General features: G+C 39.8%; 1 protein-coding gene across 1 annotated transcript in view; it reads right to left on the bottom strand.

The window, feature by feature from the left end:
- Window positions 1-23,037, bottom strand: part of PIK3C2G (phosphatidylinositol-4-phosphate 3-kinase catalytic subunit type 2 gamma) — a 375,313-nt gene that overhangs the window by 279,308 nt on the left and 72,968 nt on the right. The window contains exons 11-13 of the mRNA XM_056134595.1: window positions 20,733-20,928; window positions 13,715-13,837; window positions 5,888-6,019 (exon numbers count right to left, since the gene is read on the bottom strand). Coding sequence (XP_055990570.1) covers window positions 5,888-6,019; window positions 13,715-13,837; window positions 20,733-20,928 — 451 coding nt within the window. The remainder of the gene's footprint in view (window positions 1-5,887; window positions 6,020-13,714; window positions 13,838-20,732; window positions 20,929-23,037) is intronic.

The raw sequence follows: 23,037 nt of genomic DNA, 5'->3' as shown, positions 1-23,037 counted from the left end.
CTCGTCAATGTTCTCAACAATGGCATCTTCCCATGTTGCCACAATAGTACCAAAGAGTTCCCAGTTGGTGGTCATTCTGGGAGTTCTCTTTTTGAACTTTGCAGCCCTTTCTCCCCGCTCTGTAAAGTAGAATTTTGCACGAAGGAGACGGTGGTCCGATCCCGTTTCGAAATTTTGGGACAACAGCAACATCAGTCAGGCAAAACTGTCGATTGAATATGATGTGGTCTATTTCGTTGTGGAATCGTCCACCAGGAGACTCCCATGTCCATCGTTTAGATTCTGCCTTCTGGAACTGTGAGTTACCATGAATGGTCTTGGTCGACATGATGAACTCAGACAGTCTCTCACCCTGTTCGTTCCATTCTAGGCCATGGGTCCCGATGTGAAGTTCTTCAGCTGATCTTCTCGGTCCTATCTTGGCATTAAAATCACCCACAATGATCTTGTAGAAGGTGTGGTCTTCTTTATAGAACTTCTCTAGCTCCATGTAGAACTTCTCGATTTCTCTTTCATCATAATGAGATGTTGGTGCGTAGACAACGAAGATAGAAACTGCAGGCAGTGAGACACATCTATTCAAATGTAAACGTCCGATTCAGGTTGTTAGGCATTCAAATGAATCAATGCTCTTGGCCAAGTTTGTGTTGACAAGGACACCGTCGCCTCCAATACCTCTTTTATCGCATGTTCCCAGGAACAATTCTTCTCCAGTGTCGAAAACGGCATGGTGAGATTTGTGCCTTCTTGTCTCGGTCAGACCAATGATGTCGTACTTGATCATTCGCGCTTGTACCACCAGGTCCTCGATGGATGCATCTGATGCTAGCGTACGTGCATTGAAAGTACAGACGATCATTTTTGTCTTCCTTCGTTGTGGCAGCCTAGGTCAGGCTTGAGATTTTGTCGGCCTCTCCTTTCTCATCCTTCTCAGTGCTGCCATGTCGGTGAAACCTTCAGGGTCAGGTGAATGAGACCAGTTGTAGTTACTGGTTTTGGCATATCGAATACACAGCGGATAGCTTGCCAGGCTCTTCCGTGCGGGCAGAATACTCTCGGTAGCTTGCCAGTCTTTCCGAGAGGGATAGAGGCTTTTGGGGTGACCTCTAATCACCCTTGTAGGTGTTACCATATTTGAACCCTATCAAATATGGTATGACAATTCCAGAAGATGGGTATTTAGTGTCCTATGATGTGTCGCGCGGCCGCTTGCGACCCAATATAATCAGAAAAAAAAAACACAATCCTGATACAGAAAACATATTTTCATAGCTTCTATAAATAGAAAACAGTAAAAAGACTGATGATTGGTAGAATTAAGGTCCCAGAACATACAGATGGGAACTTCCAACTCAGGCTAGTGGGGGTCACTAGTACTTTTGATGCTCTTGTGAAAAGATTAAGGCAATTAAATTGAAGGGATCAAAGAAAAACAGATGAAGGAGGCACAAACAGGAAAAACATTTACATCTTAGCAAAAATACCAGACATTACATTAAACATATATAATCTATTAACCAGCCCTAATAATAGCTTCATTTCTTTGAGCCCTTGGGTCAATTCAGTGACGTTTGGCAGAGTTTTATCTTCATTTTCACCTGGTTTGGTGGTTGAGTACAGATTTAAGAAATGTGGTGAGGAAATAGGAATTTGGACTTTACTAGGACTTTGACCCCCAGCTCATTCCTCACAACACATCTGGACTATTTTTCATGATATACATTGGGATTTTGAAGATGTCGTTAAAAATAATGGCCATCACTTCTTAGTCTGAGCTTTACAAGTATCTGTTGTCTAATATTCTTAAGAATATTTAGTTTTAGCATTGAAAAATTTCTCTGACTGCAAAAATCAACCAAATTCTGTGGTACCATGGAGGAAAAAAATATGAGCCAGTGTTTACCCTCTCTGGGTTTTGTTTTCTCAAGCAGTCATCAAATGATTGTCATTATATATGGTACTGACCCCATAACCATGTCACTGGACTCCGAGCAGGCTGTTTTCACTCAGGGCGCCCCAGAGGGGGGTGGGTGAGAGCCCTCCCTGCCAAAAGGGACTTAGCCCTGGTATCCTCTACTACCCAACTGCTGCCACATTCCAGGCTGCTTTCCACAAGCTCAGGCCGAGCCTCACATATGAGTGAACATATTCCTGGACACATCATAAGACAATCCTTATCCATTTTCCATAATTACCACACCATATTTGGTGGGGCTCAGACAGTAGGCAACAAATCATAGAGGGATATATATATATATATATATATATATATATATATATATATATATATATATATTGCCTCTCAGAGAGCCCGGCAAGCTACCGAGAGTATCCCACCCGCACAGCAGAACCTAGCAAGCTACTCGTGGTGTATTCTATATGCTCAAAACAGTAACAATAATGGGTCTCATTCCCCTGACCCTGAAAGAGCCTCCAATACACCAGTGTTGGGAAAAACGAGTAAGGAGAGGCTGCTGAACTCTCAGGGCTGGGACGAATGGAGACGTTACTGGCAGCCCCTAGAGAAAATCGATGAACAACGGGATGACAGTCATGAAGTGATACAGTGATGGTACTGGGTGCTAGGCCTGCTCGCCTGCCATTCTGAAGTGGAGACTAGAGAAAGGTCTAGGATGCAGCTAGCTCCAAAAGAGTTGTCAGGAGACTTGGGATCTCTGCTTCTCTCTCACAGTCCAACAGCACAGCAACCCAGGGCAGAGTCAGGAGTCTCTGGAGGTGGTGAGATTTTCACAGAAAGATGTTGGTACCTCATGACAAGAAGCGGGGGGCATCAGGTAGTAAAATTCCAAGGAGAGAAGCAAAATCTCATTCTGGTTCTTGTTCTATGATGTCTAAGGAACCGGTGACCTAGAGCAAGTTCCTTTCCCTCAGACACAGTACATACTGAATACGCATGTGTGGTTTTTGGACCACTTAAGTTGAGGGTCTCTCAGAGAATAAAGAAAAGAAAAGGAATTCTCATCTACCATTAATTTCGTTGAGTTTGAGGATATATCCAAAAGGAGAAGACACAGTGCTGTCCAGTTGGCTCTCGTAATTGCCTAAAGAATCACACTGCTTTGAGATTAATATTTACTTCTGGCTTCTCTTGAAATTCTGTGAAAAAATGTTTTCATGGGCTTTAACTCATGTTGGGAGCTTTGGAAGTGCTGGAATTCGGGGCCCATTGCAGATCAAAAGACCCCCCAGGAGATCCCATGTTTCAGCTGGGTTGAAAATCCCCACATCCAAAGAGTCCATCACAGTTTAGAAACACTAAGTTATGACCATGTTATTTGTTTTGAACATGAATAGTGACTATTTCTTAGAGGAACAGCTGAGGTGAGTACAGCAATTTACTACTAAAGCCACTTGGAGGATTGTGTACACTGATGCCTGGATGTTCTGTTTGCAAAGGGAGGATTGTCAAACTTCTAGAGGTAGAATTTTGCAGTGCATTTGAGATGCTTTCTAGTGTTGTGTTTCTGTGTCTGGTGTCCCAAGTGGTGTCTTGAGAGTCCAGGGGAAAAAGATGCGATGCCACTCAATCCCACAGTGCCACTCTGCAGAGCCTCCCTCAGAACTTTCACAGGCCACGTGGAGCTGGGAATCAAACCGGGATCGGCATAATCAAGGCATGCGCCTTAACTCCTATGTTCTCTCTCCAGTCCTTTAAACTACTTTTCAAAAACTGGAATTGAAGATGAATAGTTGTGTTTGAAAATGCCCACTTATTTTTATATGTAAGCAGTCTTCATATAACTATAACTGATACGTCTAAATTTTAATCGCTATGGGCTCTTCTGAAATCCACTTCTGAAAACCATAAAGAGAAAGGGAGACTTTAGTCTTGCCTAGTCTCCAATGGAGACGTTACTGGGCCCGCTCGAGCAAATCGATGAACAACGGGAGGATCGTAACCGTGATGTTGGGAAAAATATAAAGATGAAAGAGCTCACTGTATCTCTGCATATCCGGGTAAGGACAATGCAAATTGCAAGAACTGGCGGGTCCAATAGCCAAAGTTTATGGGCAGGTGTCATTCTGTGAGGGGAAGTGAAATTAAGTGGCCTGTTTATTATGACCTGAAAATATCTGCATCAAATAAATTAGGTAAGAATCTCTGTGGCAAGCACACAGTTTGAGTCTCTGCCTCTTCACAATTTCCCTTCCAGGATGGAAGTTTCCCAAAGACCTTCATTTTTATAAATTGTTTAACCCAAGACAGAGGCAGCTCTTCTGATTTTCACCAGAAAGAGGCTTTGGGAACTATATTGACAAATTGTTATTAAAGTGCTCTTTGATGTCGGCTGCATTTTCTGATGTCTCATCATCTATAATTTTGACATTTTTTCTTGGAAAAACACCTCCGAATATCAGTCCCAGATGGCATCCTTAAAGATGCCCACTTTCTGTGATCATTCACAGACAAAATCTTTGCCCATATATAAAATAACATGTTAAGTGATGTATAATGAAATACCTTGGGGGCATTGTTTTACTGTCATCAGTAGGAAAGCTGCTTGGAGACTAGTTTGAAAGACAAAAATATTCCAGACTTCTTCTGTGTTCAGCATGCTTTTGATTACTTAAGTGGTGTATTTGATGAAAAGAGGAAATAAAATAGGCTGATATTTCTTAGTGAATTTCTAGACATATTCTGTGACATGCTAACTCTTACAAATGCTGCAGGTGAAGTTTTTTTTTTTTTAAATCCACTCACAAGAAGGAAGACAAGCCACATAGAGCTCCTAGTGAGAAAGTAATGGAAAGCCTTAGTTCACAAATCAGAGTTTTCAAATGCATGTTCACAGAAGTCAGTATTTCTTTTAAGGCTAAGCTCATCCTTATAGACTTTTGAAAATTTATTTTATTCTAATCCATTGCAGATATTGATTATTTATCCAATTCATTTCAGGAAACAAATATTTACTCGTTGTTTATTTATAAGCATTATACATTAAATGCAAGATACTACAAAGAGAAAGTATTCCCCATCTACAATAAATGAGTAGAAATGGGATAAAGTTTAAAAAGTAATCTATCCATAGATACACAATAGATAAAAGTAATCCAATAAAGATTATAAGAATTGTTATGATTTCTGTAGTAATGATTTACTTATCATCATTACTTAAAAACTGTGAGAACTGACACTTGATACTTTCTTATAATAACCCATCTCGTTGAAATAGCACAGGTAGACATTCTTTCAAACAATATTATATTTTATAATTATGTCCTATAAAATATTTTAATATTAAAAAAGTTAATTCACTTGAGATATATATTCCTTAACAACATAGAAAAATGGGATTTTTAAGTTAGCAAATATTCTAAGTATTGACGATGTCAAACCCTTATGGTTAAGTCAGCAATTAATTCTATAATAATCATTAGTTTCAATAGGATATCTGAACTCCTAGCTGGCTTATTTTTCTAAAAAATGTCATAATAAAGTTACCAAATGTTTTTTCTTGTCAATAAAAGGTCAGTCAACCAATCATACCATATAATTATACTTCAGCTAGAATTTCATGACTTAGATTTCTTTTAAATGAGAGTATTGATCAAAATCATTCTGAATTACTGAATCCAGAGAAATTGTCTGGTCTGAGAAGGAAAAGCGATTGAGATTAATTATATCAGTATCTTTTCATTGAAAATAAGCAAGGTAATAAGTTGAACACCACACCTATTTCTAAAACTGTTGTTGCATTTTGCTGTATAGTGCTACATTCTATAGTCATGATTTATATTGAACTTACCACAATTTTATAATACAACGTCTTCTTAATAGTATCATTATGCTATATACTGCCAAATGTTTATTTCCAAGGAAGTTTTATTGAGAATGGAGATTTATTATCACAAATTACATACTTACTCTTTGGGAAACAATGGAAGAGAAGTCCAGGCCAATAAAGTTGCATTGGTTGTAGCACTCAGAATCCCAAACAATTTTATTGTGAGCATTGATTCCCTTGGAAGTGACTTTATTTCAAGAGGAAAATTAATCCTTAGAGTAAAAGAAAAAAGTTGATTACCCAGCTGCATTTCCATAGATATCCCCTTGAAATAAAATGTGTGATAAAATTGTTTAACAATTTGAATTGAGGCATCTTCTTTAAATTTTATGTCTAATCTTATAAAATTGGAAACAACAGAATACAGAGAGTAGTGAGATTGGTTACTCAACCAATGATATTGGTGTATTTGAAAGATTGACAAGTTACACTTATCTTTAAAGATTACAGTCGACTGGACATTTACTTTTTGTACTAAAGACATTTTAAGATGTGGGCATATAGTAAATAACTCAGAAAGAGAGGGACAGACATAGAAGGACTGAACTCATTTGTGGAGTATAAAACAACATAACATGAGGCTGACACTTAAGGACAGTAGATACATGGGCCAGGAAGATTGATCCATAGCTGGACGCCTGCTTCATGAGCAAAAGAGAGAAGGCAGTTGGAATAGAGAAGGGATCACTAAGAAAATGATGGCTGGAGGAACTGGTCAGGAAGGGAGATATGTGCTGAAAGTAGATAATGGACTAAACATGATAATCTCTCAGTAGATGTATTGCAAACCATAGCACCCAAAAGTAGAGAGAGAGTATGGGGAATATTGCCTGCCATGAAGGCAGGGGGAGAGTGGTGAAGGGGAGGTATACCAGGGATATTGGTGGCGGGGAATGTGCACTCGTGGAGGGATGGGTGTTTGATCATTGTGTGATCCTAACCCAAACACGAAAGCTTGTAGTTATCTCACAGTGATTCAATAAAATTTAAATAAAAGATAAATAAGTGGATATTTGGAAAATTAATTTTTCTGAAATGAAAGAATATTTGGAAAAACTTTGAGACAAACATATGAATGAAAAAAGTATTAGGTATAGTTCAGAAATGATGATAAGCAGTGTATTTTGGTTGGAACTAGGTCAGTTGATCACTGAAGATGTGGAGGACACAATTGACAAATAGTTGTCAAAATTCTTAATAATTCTAAATTCCAGGCAAAGGAATTTGAGCTTGTTCCTATGGAAAGGGAAATATTTGAAAGAGAGATCTAAAAGCATTGAAATAAGTACCATGGTTTTAAATATGATCTATTCTGAGTGACGCTATTTTCAGGCATTTGGGGACTGGTTTCTAAATTGATAGATAATTCCTGAGCATGTGAGCTTGAGGGAACTCTAAATTTAGATCGTGGGTGGATTATGGATTGTAGATATAGTTGTTGGGAAAGACCTATTTATAAGAGAAAAAGATAGAAGAAATACTTTTCAAAAAGATGAGATGGGGAATATGTTTGCTAGTTGATAAGAAGGTTTGAAGAAGTTGGAGCAAAGTAGCAGAAGTGGGAGATGGGAAGTATTCATGGGAACTGATTCATCAAGGAGTGAGTGAGAAAAAAGAGGAAAGAAATTGAAGATACATGGGACCATTTGCTTTGGATGAGAAATGATGCTGTTAAGTACAAGGAGAATGAACAGAACCAGTGACCTTGGAATCCTTAGCTAAACTTTAATGTCAAGTTGTTGAAGAAGTAAGTCTTAGAGACCTACTTAGAGAACCAAGGTCCGTCATATGCCCTTGGAAAGTATTGACAGAGGTCAACCCTGTCAAATCCTCAGGGAATATTGAACATATTCTCACACTAGAAGATAGAAGTATAATCTGGAAACGGGGAGGATTTCTCACAGGGTACCAAGTCAAATATTATTGATTCACTTTTGTTAGTGGCTATTTATTATAGACAGCCTCAGGAATAAGGAAGAATTAATTCGGCTCAGCAACCATCACTGATTTTGAAGAAACACACATTCTTCTTCTTAATATGCTACATCCCGAGATAAAGAGGTTAAGATCCAGGATTGTGATAAGGTAAAAAGAAAAATGGGGGGGGGGGAGAGAGCTATTTTAGAGGTAAAATGTTTAGCTGATATTCACTGACATCTCAGTGTAATGAAGAATTAAATATAAACTTTAAGCTTCTGGATTATGAATTATAGCATAGTGTTTAGTTGACAAGAAAAAGATGAAAGCAGTTTGTATTGAGGCAGTACGTGCAGTTCAGGACAGATATCACTGAGGTAATAATTAACTGAGATGGTCAGTATGTACACTAAGCATGAAAACAAGTCAGTGGTTGATAAACGTGGTTTAATGGCTGAGAAGGTGCCCCTCCTTGCAGGAGGTACTTAGCCTTCTGAGCTTCCCTTTCCTTATCTATTAAACAGAATGAATAGAGGCAGGCAGAAAGGGGAGGGAAACCGGGGACGTTAGTGGTGGAATATGTGCATTGTTGAAGGGATGGGTGTTGGAACATTGTGTGACTGAAACCCAATCTTAAACGACTTTGTACTATGTATCTCACAGTGATTTAATTAAAACATATTCCAAAGAAATGGAATGAACACTGTATAACACAGTGTGAAATAAGTAGTTGGTTGAATATTAAAAGGTAAAAAAGGTAAAGGCCCTCCCGTTGATCGTCGATTTGCTCTAGCGGGCCCAGTAACGTCTCCATTGCAGACTTTGTTGTTACTGTGTCTGGCATATCGAATACTCCCGGTAGCTTGCCGGGCTCTCCGAGAGGGGCGGAGGAATCGAACTTGGGTCGGCCATGTTGGCTGCGTGCAAGGCAAACGCCCTACCCGCTGTGCTATCGCTCCAGGAGAGAAGGTTGAATATTAGTACCACCATTAATCACTAATAAAATAAGTTGTGAAAATCCAATTTTCAAAATTGGGAAATCCTATTTTCTTCTTCCTTGCCCTTCCCCATTCCTTCCATGGATCTCTTTCCCTTCCCCATTCCCTCCCCCCTCACCCTTTCTCCTTTTTCCCCCAAATAGTAAAATAACTCAGGTGTGTGTGTGTGTGTGTGTGTGTGTGTGTGTGTGTGTGCGTGTGTGGTGGGCGGGGGGGGGGCAGGTGTTGTTTGTTTTAAGGCAACAGATAGCAATGCTCTGGGCTTCCCTGGCTTTCTGCTCAGGGGACTAAATATAGTGCATGGAGACCAGATGTAGTGCTGGGCATTTGAACCAGGCTCGGCCACTTGCAGGGCCTTTCTCACTGTATTCTCTCTCTGATCTCTCTCTTTTTTGTTTGTTTGTTTGTTTTGGGGGGAACACCCAGTGATAATCGAGTTACTCCTGGTTCTGCACTCAGGAATTACTCCTGGTGTTGCTCAGGGGAACATATGGGATGCTGGGATGGAACCTGGGTCGACTGCAGGCAGTGCAAGCACCCTACCCCTATACTATCTCTCTGGCGCTAACAGTCAATTGAAAAACACCTTGGGGGCCAGAGTGATAGCACAGTGGGTAGGGTATTGCCTTGCACACAACAAACCAGGTTTGATCTTCAGCATCCCATATGGTCCCCCAACTGTGGCCGGAGTTACAGTACAGCGACTAAGGTGTTTTCCTTGCTCGTGGCCTACCTGGGTTTGAACCCTGGCATACCATATGGTCCCCTGAGCACTGCCAGGAGTAATTCTTGAGTGCAGAGCCAGGAGTAACCCCTGAGCATCACCAGGTATGACCCAAAAAGCCAAAATTATCCACCTTATGTAGCAAGCTAGCAAGAGTATCTCCCCCACACATCAAAGCCTGGCAAGCTCCCCCTGACGTATTCTATAAGCCAAAAACAGTAACAACAAGTCTCACAATTTGTTGTGAGACATTACTGGTGCCTGCTCGAGCAAATCGATGAACAACAAGAGGACAGTGCTATAATAATAAATGTATATTAGCCACTATAGATGGATAATTCTAGTTAAAAGTAGGGAAGAGGTGATAGTGCCTTCCCTTCCAAAAAAAATAAAATGGGAAAGGTGAATAAAGGAGCTTCCTGAGTAAGTAAAAATCTCCTTTACAATATTATCAAAGTTTTAAAAGTTGCATGTTTGGTATCTAAAACTAGATTAATTTTTCCCATTTTTGTACTTGAAGTAATATTCTTTCAAAATAGTGCCAACATATTCTCAGCTTAAAAGAAGCTTGAAACAGTATAAAATATTAATAGTCCTGTGGAACACACAATAATTTTTAAATCTTTTTACGTGCAATTGCCTTTTAGTTTTTATATTTCTTTACTGGGAAGGAAATTATAATTTCACTTTATTCTTCAGGAAATCTAAAACTTTTCCCTACAGAGCTTCACTCCTTCATGTGTAGCTTGGTGAGCTTTTCTTACCAAAATAATGACCAAAATTCGATAAGTTACAGTGGATAGTTACTGTCAATACCCATTCTGTCACTTTTATTAATAGAGGCAAATTCTTCTAGGGAAAGAATGCATGCTTTCTAAATATTTATTCATTTCTTGCATACATATGGATTTTTAAGCTAGAATAATCTCACATTCATTGGAACTTTTTCAAACTTCTGCATGGCTATTGAAAAGTCAGAGAAATGAAGTTTTAGACAATAAAGGGAAAGAAAATTACTTTAAGAGACAATTCAATACGTTGTCAGATTGCTTTCTTAAAATCCGAGCAGCTGGCACAGACCTCAAGATTTAACCATATATTTGCCTTCGCTATTTAAAAATAAGCAAGCACTAACATTTTTCTTAAAAGTTCTGTTTCCAGCCCCCACTCATCAGGAGATAGTCAGAACACATTTTTGATAGAGAAGTGTGAGATTAGAAAAAAACAGTGTGATTATTAATACTGACAAAAAAGCAATTGGTCATTGTAAAGACTTTCACTTGGTTTTCTTTTTTTTGGCTTTTTTTTTAAGTTTGTGGGTCACACTGAAAATGCTCAGATCACTCCTGGTTCTGCACTCAGCAATTATTCCTGACAGTGTGATGGTATTGGAAAGGATCAAACAATGGGATGCTGGGGACTGAACCCGGATGAGGCACGTGCAAGGCAGGTGTCCTACCCATTGTACTATTTAGTCTGAGTGGAAAAGGGAAGCATTTCAGAGTTTTAAACATGTGAATGACATGACTTCACTTGCATTTTAGAAGAAGTCGCTTTAGCTTCGGTGTAAGATCTCTAAGGAATTGAGAGAAGTGGGGTGAGCAGCAGAAAACACCTGTGGAAATTCAGGCAAGAGATGAGCGTGGCCTGGAGCAACCAAAGTCTTGAGAAGAAATGTTCAGGGAGTGTTCTGAGGAGATGCTGAGTATTTTTAGGACATGGAGGCTGAGAGATGGAGGTTCAGATTAAAAATTTGACCCAAATCATTGAAACCAAAATTGATCACCAGAACAATCTCCATGGAGGACATGGAGGAACAAACTTGGGATTAAAATCAAGAGTTTCATAGCAGATAAGTCAAATGTAGAAGTGTGGAGTCTGCCAATGACATTGGGTTGGTGTTATGCATTTGGGAGTCTGGAAAATGGATGACAATTTAAGGTATATGATCTTAAGAGAAAAGTTAAAGAGAAATAATAAATACAATGAAGTAGAAACTAAAAGTTAAGACCATGACGAGTCTGGGAGAAGAAAAGGAGATGAAGAACGGATATTTGGTGAAGGGGGAGCAAAGCAAATGACAGAGGTGAAGAGAGCTTATTTCAAGATGGGGAGGGTACAGTGTCAAATCTCCTGGAAGATAATGCACGTCGGACAGGAGCCCTTGGGAACTCTAATGGGACATTTCAGTGGCACAAGGTGATAGAAGCCTGCTTGAAGTATGCTCTAGCACGGACTTGGGAAGGATGAAAGAAAAATATAGATACAGACAATTTTTTGGAAGGATTTTTCTGCAGACTAAAAAGAATTTTTAAAATTAGGGTGGTGGAAAACACCCCAAAGGAGAGAGAGAACAGAGGCGAATGCCCTGCCACAGAGGCAGGGTGGGATGGGGTGGATGGGGGGTGGGAGGGAGACTGGGATCCGTGGTGGTGGGAAATGGGCACTGGTGGAGGTATGGATATTTTATCATTGTATAATTGAAACCCAAGCACAAAATTTTTAAGTCTACAACTGTACCTCATGGTGTCTCACAATAAAAATAATTTAGGGTGGTGGCTGATGAGAGAATGATATAGAGTCTTGTTTTTATGTTCTAGGGTATGAGAACTATTTGTAGTATATTCATTTGCTACTAACTTCATATGGTGTGAGAAACCGTATTAAGAATCAGAAGGGAAAAGATCAGCTTTGGGGTCAGTGGACCAAGTACTTGTTCTGACATTTACTGGTTGTGGACCCGAGGCAAGAAATAGCAGCTTTTAAAAAATGAAGTAAGACAGGTGTGTAAGGAAGTTGGCAGAATGTTCTGGAATATATTTAAGTGTACTCAAGGTGAGTGTGAAGGCAAAACATTCCTGACAGATGGAGGAGGCCTACAGGATTGGGATCTCTCAGTGGGTAAAATAGAGTGGCTGAGTGCGTGACGGGTGAGGCTACTCCCAAGGGTGAACGTGCAGATAGTCAGGGCCCAAACCACAGAAAGTCTTGTAATGTTATACTGAATGATTTATGCTTTATCGCACACAAATTGGGTAGCCATTGATGGATTTTATAAACCTATACAATCTGTTTCTGTGCTCTAGAAGGGGACTTTGTAATGGAAGGTTGGGTCCTTGGTCAAGGAAATAAAGAACCTGAAGCAGAGCCGGGAAGATCAAGGTCACCACAACCATGGACAAGGGAGATTTGCTTAGGGGGCAGGAGCCCAGAATGTCAGGATCCACCACCTCTACTGACTGTGGTAACAAGCACTCAATCTAGTAGAAATAATTTGACACCAAATTTGATCACTGGACTCCTAGAAATTCTGGTGCATTAGTATCAGCGTGAAAGCACAATACTGATATTTAAATTGCCTCCCACTCTGAGGTGGGAAGAAAACTGGCCCTTAGCAAAGCAGTGGAGAAACCAGAGAAAGAATTGAAGCCAGTGGAGTAGGGCAAAACTAGAGCACTAGAAATTATTGAAAACAATCACAGATGGGTCCTAAGAGTGCTCTGAGATTCTGAAAGATGAGAGATGACTTTGAGGTAGAAAGGGAGGGATGGAGATAAGGATCCTATCAAGAAGGGTCATTTATTTTGTGATTAAATAGATCTCTATGAAGTGAGGAAGATCCAACCACCCCAGTGAAATGATAGTTTAACGTGATGTAGGTAAGGACTATCATATGATTTCATTTTAAAAATAAAGTTATAATTGGATTTTGTGGAAGAATAGAGATTGCATGCCAGTGATTGCTTTATTCCCTGGTAACCACATTTAGATTTCTGACCTCCTTTTCCAAATACAGAGTATCCTTGTGTGCACAACCTTCAAATGATGAATAAATCTTTGCTTTTGCCAGTTTCCCTCTTTGATCGGTTGGTTGATTATGAATTGGACACATGTCTAGGTTTTTTGTTTGTGGGCCACACCCAGCACTGTTCAGGAATTACTCCTGGCTCCAGGCTCAGTAATTAATTCTGATAGTGCTCGGGGACTATATGGGATGCTGGGGATTGAATCCGGCTCAGTCCCACACAAGGCAAAAGCCCGACCCACTGTACTATGGCTCCAGATCCACATGTTTAAGGCTTCTAACCAGATTTCTTATTTGTTGAGTTCAACAGTCAGCTGTCTGGTAACATTGGACATTCGTCACATCCCAGAATCAAATCATCTTTATTATTTCATCTTTAAATAACTCTTATCTTTCAATTAAGAAATAGGCAAAGAAATGTGTATCAGGGATACGATCCTGCCAGAATAAAGATTAAACTTACGTTTCATTCCAGTTAACCAAAGAAAAAAGCAGCTTTTTGGCTGGAATATGTCTGCAGTTTCTCACTTGGCACAACTTCCTTCCAGCATATGTGAGCCAACAGGAAAAGGAAAATACTTTATAGCTGAAAAGAGACAACATTGATTCAAAACACAGAACACTCTCAGCGTAATGGTTTCTATGTAGGTCAATTGTTTTAATAGTTCAGTGTCAAAGGATAACGTGCTGTTGGCTTGTAGAGAGCATGCTTTGAAAAGTACCTTAAAGGCGTGTGTTGGGGAATGTCCGCAAGCTTGGGAGGATCAGAACTTCCTTTCTCCCCGAGACATCATTTCAGTTACTCTACCCAGGCCAGTTCCTTTTGTGAGAAACCAGGGCTCCTGCTCCCCAGCATGTACGAAAGCAGCAGCAGAGAAATCAGGAGGGGAAAATTGTGGCACTTCTTCATCAAAGTCTTCCTTTCAGCAGAGTGGGGTGAGATCAGGAAGAAACTTTCAACTTCGAGAAGTCTACAGCAATGTATACATGTTCAGCATTTGTATTTTTAAAGAGTGTCTCTAAGAAAGTGTGTTTTTGTTGTTGTTGTTTTTGTTTTTTTGTCTTTTTTTTTTTTTTTGCGGTGGGGTGTTGAGAGGTGGTGAGGAGTATGGTTGCTTTGTTGTTTTTTTTTTTTTCTGGTCCCACCTGGATATCTGTGCTAAGTAGGAAGATGCCAGGTTTGGACGTTCTGAGAACAAGGTAATGATTAGAATTAGTATAAACTGACTTGCTTCTTTCCTTTCCCTTAGTTCAGTGATAAATAGACCAGAGAAAACTCCCATCTTTTTTTTTCTTCTTTTTGGGGTCACACCCAGTAACACACAGAGGTTACTTCTGCACTCAGGAGTTACTCCTGGTGGTGCTCAGGGGACTATATGGGATGCTGGGAATTGAACTCGAGTTGGCTGCATGCAAGGCAAACGCCCAACCCACTGTGCTATCTCTCCAGCCCTGAAAATTCCTTTCTTTTTGATTGCTTCCTGTGGGGAGAGACTTGGAATACTCCAGCTCCTTGGGGCCTGTGCCAGGGCCTGTTTTCAGTTGTCCCTATCCTTGAGAACAAATGGAAGCTGAAAAACTCTGGATTCCTGGACTCTGGACTAGTGTAATCCAAATTCAGGAGACTTGTAGAGCTGGGGAAGGCATCTAGCTTCCTGGTTTCTTCTGGAACTATCTAAGGGACCACTTTTTAGTTCCCCAAACTCAGAGCATACTTGCATACTCTGAATTAGTTCTTCTCAAGCATTCTTTAACTTTTTCTTCATTATTGATCTGGTTTTGTTTTCACTTATTTCTTCTATTTCTTCTCTGTCCCATTCCTGCTCTTTGTCCTGTGGGTCTCATTTATGCTATTTTACCTGTGTTCCCTTTGGAGTAACCTAGGAATCTTTGTCGGCCATTTGCCTTGGTTGAGAAATGCTATTTTGGATAACCAGGAAGAGGTGACAACAAAAATCAAAGTTGAGCAACTTTCTGCAGCACCAAAGAATGCACAGCATCACAGAGACAAGAGAAAGGAGAAATTCTGAGCTCTTGAGAGAATGCAATAACGTCCCCAATGGAAATTTTACATGTGCAACCTCAGAGATTTACCTACAGAAAATGCTTGACAGGCCCCAAGATCCCTAACTAGACTGGTGACATTCTCTCCCTTTACAAAACCAATCACAGAGAGAAGTATATTATTTCCAACCCACGCATCCCAATACAGAGTAACAAAGGAACAAAATAAATGAAACAAAACTCCCAGAACTGGAATTATATGAATTATATCATAGAGAATTCAAAGTTAACTATCATAAGGAAAATTATACATAAAATTATTATATATTAAAAAAGAAAGAAAATAGGGGCCGAAGAGATAGTACAGTGTGCTGGAGTATAGGCATTGCATGAAGTAGTCCTGAGTTCAATTCCCTGTACTTAATGTTTCCCAAGGCATCAATATTAGCAACTCATGTAAGCACAGAGCTGGGAGAACCCCTCAACCCTGTCATGAGAGCCTCACTACAATGTTCTTAAATCACACTACTGTTGGAGATAAAGAATACAATAGATAGCTTAATTGAACAAACATCACTGAAGGAGTTCAAGAGCATACTTGACCTAGCAGACAAGAAAAACTTAAGATTATAGTGATCGCGGGCTGTAGGGATTTTGGTGGTACTGAGGTGCAATTAACTGAGGTGCAATAATTACTGAGGTGCAATAATTTTATTCATCAAAACCATAAATGTTAAGTGTTAACACTATTGTAGTTGTGTTTCATAAACTAAAATGCAAATGAAATATTTTTAAACCCTCATAAATTAAAAACAATAAAATAATCAAAGATACAACCCTGGAAATTATCCAGTCAGAAGACAAGAGATTGAAGAAAGTCTGAAGGACTTATGGTAATTAAAGTTGAACAAGAGTAATCACAGTTATATAAGATAGCATGCCGAAAGCAAAAACTGTCCCAAGAGACAAGGGATATTGTATAATGATAAAGGAGTCAATTTGTCAAGAGTGCATAACAATGATAGATACAGACAGATAGATGTAGAGATAGATATAGATATGTACCCAAATTGGGAAAGGTTTATTAAGGAAACAAGGACAGAACTGAACAGGTATCAGCACCCATTTTTTTTTATTACTTACTTTTCCTACTAGATAGAACAACCAGAAAAGCTCAGTAAGGAAAAAAAAAAGGTTGTTCATAACACTTTGGAAGAAGGGGGACTTAAAGATATACTCAGAATGTTTTTCTAACAGCAACAGAATACACACCCTTCTCAATCCAACACAGAGAAATTTTTCAAAGCTAGATCACACTAGGCTACAAAACAAGTCTTAATATAATATACGAACCTGAAACCAGACCTATTGTATTGTTTTTCCCAGGACAGAATGCACATGAAAACCAGTAGCAGAAAAAACTCCTGAATATTCATTTAACAGATAGATATTGTCATATTTTAACAACCAGTGGGTTATACACAAAAACAAAGAAATGAAAATGAACATATACCAGGGCAAAGCTTGGAATAGCAAAAGCAATACTTAAAGGTCATACTAGAAATACCTGTATTATAAAAGAATCTCTCTCTCTTTCTCTCTCTCTCTCTCTCTCTCTCTCTCTCTCTCTCTCTCTCTCTCTCTCTCTCTCATATACACACCCATACATGAACACACACAGAGATTTTATACTCAAGGGCCTAGAAAACTGGACAAATAAGAGTTAAAGTTAAAATTAAAAAAGGAAATAATAGCGGCTAGAGGAATAGTGCAGTGGGTAGGGCATTTGCCTTGCATGTTGCAGACCTGGTTATAAACTGTAGCACCACTTTTGCACCCCAAGCCTGACAAAAGTATTCCCTGAGCATATCCAGGTGTGGTCCAAAAATGAGGGATAAAAGAAGGAAATAGAAATAAATAAAGCAATTGAAAAACATTAAGGTAAAAAAAGGTAAAGGCCCTCCCGTTGATCGTCGATTTGCTCGAGCGGGCCCAGTAACGTCTCCATTGGAGACTTTGTTGTTACTGTGTCTGGCATATCGAATACTCTCGGTAGCTTGCCGGGCTCTCCGAGAGGGGCGGAGGAATCGAACTCGGGTCGGCCATGTTGGCCGCGTGTAAGGCGAACGCCCTACCCGCTGTGCTATCGCTCCAGCCCCTACTGTCACACCATATATAAACGTATACTAAATGTAAACAGGTTTATCTATAATTATCTGAATGTATAGTTTTTCATGTTAATTAAGATCAATAAGTTTATATTAATGGTTAAATATTTTATTACATTATGTATAAATTATTTTAAATTCTTTTAAAAACTAAGAGAAAAATCATAAAAGAATCTTTATGTATTCTAAAGGAAAATGCCTGAGCACAGTTACAGATAGTGTTTTTTATATATGAAAGTAAAATCACCTTTCTGATTCTATATTTGTACAACTTAGTTATTTGAGAAAACATAAAGATGACTATCTTTATTGATATTTTTCTTCTTTTCTTTGAAATATTTTATCCATAATAGATCTATTAGTAACTATTCTCTTATCAGCTTCAACTTATTGGGTCATTATGTCACTAAAAACTTAAACATTTTATAAAAAAATTTAAAAAAAAATTAAAACATGTTATTATATTCAAATATTGTGTGGACAATGGGTATTAAGTGTCTTATGATGTGTCCGGAAAGTTGTCTGGAGCATGGCAGCGACTGGGTAGTAGAAGTTGGCTGATGAAATATTTATCGCACCAGCAGGGTGGGTCTTCTGGGTGTGGTCCCTGGGTCACCAGGGATTGGTGGTAGCAGGACAGGATTCTGTTTCCAGGTCCCATTGTGCCTGGAGTCCAAGGTCACAAAGTTCTGCTTTACTAGGTTTTGTGAGGTTTCACTCATGCATGAGGCTCAGCCCGAGCATGTGGAAAGTGGCCTGGAACATGGCGGCAGCAGGGTAGTGGAGGCTCAAATATTATGTGAACCATGGGAACACCTGTAAGGGTGATTAGAAGCCACTCTAAAAGCCTCCTCCATGCCTCTTGGAGACCCGGCAAGCTGCCGAGAATATCCTGCCCACACAGCAGAGCCTGGCAAGCTACCCGTGTCATATTCAATATGCCAAAAACAGTAAAAACGATGGGCCTCATTCCCCCTGACGCTGAAAGAGCCTCCAATATAGCAGTGTTAAGAAGGATGAGCAAGGAGAGGCCTAATAAAATCTCAGGGCCAAACTAGGCTGCCAAAACGAAGAAGGACTAAAATGACTGTCTGGACTTTCAACATACACACGCTGGCATCGGAAGTATCCATCAAGGAACTGATGCAAGTGCAGAAGATCTGTAGGACATCATTGGTCTGACTGAGACGAGAGGGCATCGATCACATCACTCCATTTTCGACATTGGAGAACTGTTGCTCAGAATATACGACAAAAGAGGAGTTGGTGGTGGCGGTATCCTTATCAACCATATCCACATGGTGACTGAGCTCATTGAGGTTTCTCGGGTGTTCAAGATGCTGGTCTGTCTAACGGTCATTGATTTAAAGGCCTTTGATTCTGTTGAGATGGAAGCGGTCATTGAAGCCCAAGCCAAACAGAGCGTTCAAACTCAATTCATCAGGATCCTCTATGAGCTATATTATGGATTCACTACCAGGTTCTCACCATTCTCCAAAGAAGTGATCATCAATGTCAAGAGAGGGGTTCGGCAGGGTGATACCAGTTCACCGAAACTCTTCAGTGCCACCCTTGAGAATGTCATGTGATGACTGGAATGGGAAGTAATGGGAGTGAAGATAGACGGTTGACAACTACACCACCTCTACTTCATTGATGACATCGTTCTAATAACACCAAACAGTAGCTAAGCGGCACAAATGCTGGCTGACGTTGACCGTGAGTGTGGAAAGGTCAGACTGCAGCTGACTCTCACCAAGGCAATGTTCATGAAAAATGAACTAAACCCTGATGTTCTGTTTGCTCTCAATGGAATGACCATCTCTGAATGCAGCAGCTATGTGTACCTGGGTCGAGAACTCAACATGAGGACCCACTTGGTGCCAGAACTGCGCAGGAGGAAGAGAGTGACTTGGAATGCTTTCAAGAGCATTGAAGAAGTTGTTAAGAGGATGAAGAACCTCCGGCTCTGGGCACATCTTTTCGACTCCCCTGTTCTTCCTGCACTAACATATGCCTCAGAGACCTGGGCCCTACAAAAAACAGGATGAGAACACTATTCGGGTATCCCAAAGAGAAATCAAAAGAGCTGTGCTTGGAATATTCCATTTTACTCAAGTGAGAAGGAATTTGGAGTTCCGGCCTCCATGGACGATCAAGAACCAGGAACACTGTCTTGTTTGCCAAGTCATTGAAAATCAGATGGGCCGGACACGTAATGCAATTTAGAGACAACCGCTGGACTAGAGCTGTTACCGACTGGATTCCACAGGACGTCAAAAGGCTGCATGGTCACCCACCTATGAGATGGTCAGACTTCATCAAATCCCTGACCAAAGGATTTGAGGCTCTTCATGTTCCTGGAGCGAGCAGTTACCATTGGGCTACACTAGCATGCAACAGGAATGAATTGAGACGTTACTGGTGCTCACTCGATCAAATAGATGAATAACGAGATGACAAGTGATACAAGTGATTATATTACTCTATTATTGAAAAAATACACAATAGACCATCTAAAATCTTGCAACCACCATAGTGGTCATAATTTGTTGTCACTTGCATAACTCTTGCCCAATTCTTAAAACCCACAAAATGTTGACTACCCACAACCTAAAGGGAATCATGTTGAATTTTCTTCCTATTTTAAAATATTGTCCATCTCCTTATATCTATATAGGCTTTCCTTTTTATATAGCCATTCATCATTGAATCTCAAATATAGAAAAGACAATCATAAAATAGAATGAGTATTTTCTGTTTCCGTAATAATATGTTGACAATATGAAGCATAATTTTAATATGGGAAATAAAGTGTTAAACATGTTTTTATGAGTGAAATCATATTGTTCATCTCAAAATCACTTTGTAAAGCTTCATTCAGTATACACTACTTAAAGAAAGCTGACAAACTAAATAAAAATAAACTTTTATATTCGAAGACCAAATTAGTGTCCCCCTGCAGGGATAGGCATAAATAGATGTAAGGAAATCTGGCATTAGAGGCAAGAACAGGGTGAGGAGTACAAATAAGTTTTCAGTGGTGAGCTTAATGGACACATGTGTTGACAGCCTATGAAACCTGGGCACATGTTTATTTATTTATAATTCACAACTGACAAAGAATGCAATGTTAGATCAATGAAATTTACTTTAATTATAAGTTTACAAATTATAAAAATGAGGATACATATAAAATTTCAAATGTTTTTGTGAAATGTTAATTTTTACAAATAACTACAAGCCAAATTACACTCTAATTAGAGGCAATGTCAAAACTAAGTGTGTGAAACACCCATTACCACTCACCTGTGGACCCAGGTCTCTGGAATGTTGTGAGCTGCGTAGAGTGTGAAGGTGAGGTGGGAATGCAGCCCAGGGTTTACATAGGAAATGCTAGGAGGTGCAGTAAGAGGCTGGAAATCTGCATAAAAGCTGCTGCAGTAGATACCAATTAGCTGGTAGATGGACACAGATAGGTCACTTGTCACTTTCTCTATTAATCCTAAGGAGTAAAGGAAGATAGAAGTCAGTTCTCTGAAGGGCCATATTTATCATAAGCCATCAATTACAGCTTTGAAGTGGTTCATAATGCAATTTAAATCAAATTTAATTAAAATGACTGAAGCCAGTTAGCCACCCAGACTACAGTATGCAGTGAAACTAATCAATAAGCTTTCCTATTGAAATGTCTGTGGACATTTGGGAAATATGGCTTTAATCAAAAATGAGAGTTTTGGATTATTCATTTGGTGTTTGGATCAACTGCAATTTGCAATATTTCTTGTGCATGATTGTGTAGAACTAATTTTCAGACAAGGAAGATGTTTTCTACATGGAACTTAAAGCAAACTCCATTAAGAAAAGTAATTACAATAAACTTGATAATGCTATGACATTTACTATTAACTAGACACTGATATACCTGGTGTGATTCTAAAATGATAATGGTAATAACGCATGATTGAAACCTAAAATGAACTTGAAATGCAACCTCTTTGAAATAAGCCTTATTTGAATTTTACCTTCAAATATTTAATGGGGTTCTACTAATTATTTCTATTTTTATTTATTTATTTATTGGATCAACAGTGACATGTTGTCTCAAAATTCCAAATGGGATTGGACCACCATCTCCTTCATGCAAAAACTACTTCATGGAGTGGGGAGAAAGGTCTGTAAAGTTTAAGAAGAGAACTCCCAGAACGACCACCAACTGGGAGCTCTTTTGCACTATTGCTGCAACATGGGAGGATGCTGTCCTTGACAACATTGACGAGGAATACAATCGACTGGTACAGCACCTCCATGATTGTGCGAGGAACGCCAAGAGAGAGAGATGACCACAAAAAGACACCAGTCTTCGAAAACTCCTGAGCTCATTCACAAACGTGGCTTGACACACGCCTCAGGCAACCGCAGAGAACATTTGAACTTGCAAAGCAGTGCAGAGAAGCGATAAAGGAAGACCTCAAAGAGAGAAGTGCAGCAGTACTAGTAGATGCAGCAGAAGCCAGGAAAAGCATTCGTAACACCCGCCTGTCCTTCACCAACTATAAGACCAAGATGACTGCCCTTTGATGACATGATGGATCTATCACATCTTCCAAAAGGGAAATGGAGAATATTATCAATGATGGCTACTTGGATCTCTTTGATAGTCACATCCACCTGACCACGTACCAAATTCCACAGGATGGATATGTCATTCCCAACCTTCTCCCTTTTGAAATAAGACACGCCATTTCGTCGATAAAGAAGCAAACAGCACCTGGCCTAGACAAGGTGAGACCCGAACACCTGAAGAACCTGCCATCAGTACTCATCAATACACTGGCATGGCTCTTCACACACTACCTGTCTGAATGCAAGTTTCCATCCCAATGTAAAGTCAGCAGGACCATTCTACTGCACAAGAAGGGAGACATCCACAACATAGGTGACTATCTACAAGCAGTTCATTTGAGTTCATTCTAAATAGCATTGGCAGAACACGAGATGAAGGACAACCATGTGAGCAAGCTGGGTTCTGCAAAGGATTCAGCATGATAGACCATATCCACACGATAACCAAGTTCACTGAGGTTTCTCGGGAGTTCGAGATGCTGCCTATTGATTTAAAGGAGGCCTTTGATTCTGTTGAGGCAGAAGTGGTCATCAAAGCCCTAGCCAAAGAGGGCATTCAAACTCAATACATCATTATTCTCCATGAGCTCTATTACAGATTCACTACCAGGATCTCACCATTCTACAAGGAAGTGATCATCGATGTCAAAAGAGGGGTTCAGCAGGGTGATACCATGTCACCGAAACTCTTCAGTGCCACCCTTGAGAACGTCATGCAATGACTGGAGTGGGAAGGAATGGGAGTGAAGATAGATAGTCGGCAACTCTGCTTCACTGGTGACATTGTTCTAATAACACCAAATATTAGCCAAGCAGCACAAATGCTGGCCGACTTTGACCGTGAGTGTGGAAAGGTCGGACTACAGCTGATCTCACAAAGATAATGTTTATGAGAAATCGTCTCATTCCTGATGTTCCATTCGCTCTCAGTGGAACAAACATCTGCGAATGCAACAGTTTTGTATACCTAGCTTGAGAAGTCAACACG

This window comes from Sorex fumeus, unplaced genomic scaffold, assembly GCF_029834395.1.
Source record: "Sorex fumeus unplaced genomic scaffold, SorFum_2.1 ptg000100l, whole genome shotgun sequence".
NCBI lineage: Eukaryota > Metazoa > Chordata > Mammalia > Eulipotyphla > Soricidae > Sorex > Sorex fumeus.
Note: the sequence above shows the minus strand (reverse complement) of the source record. Positions and strands in the feature narration are given on the sequence as shown.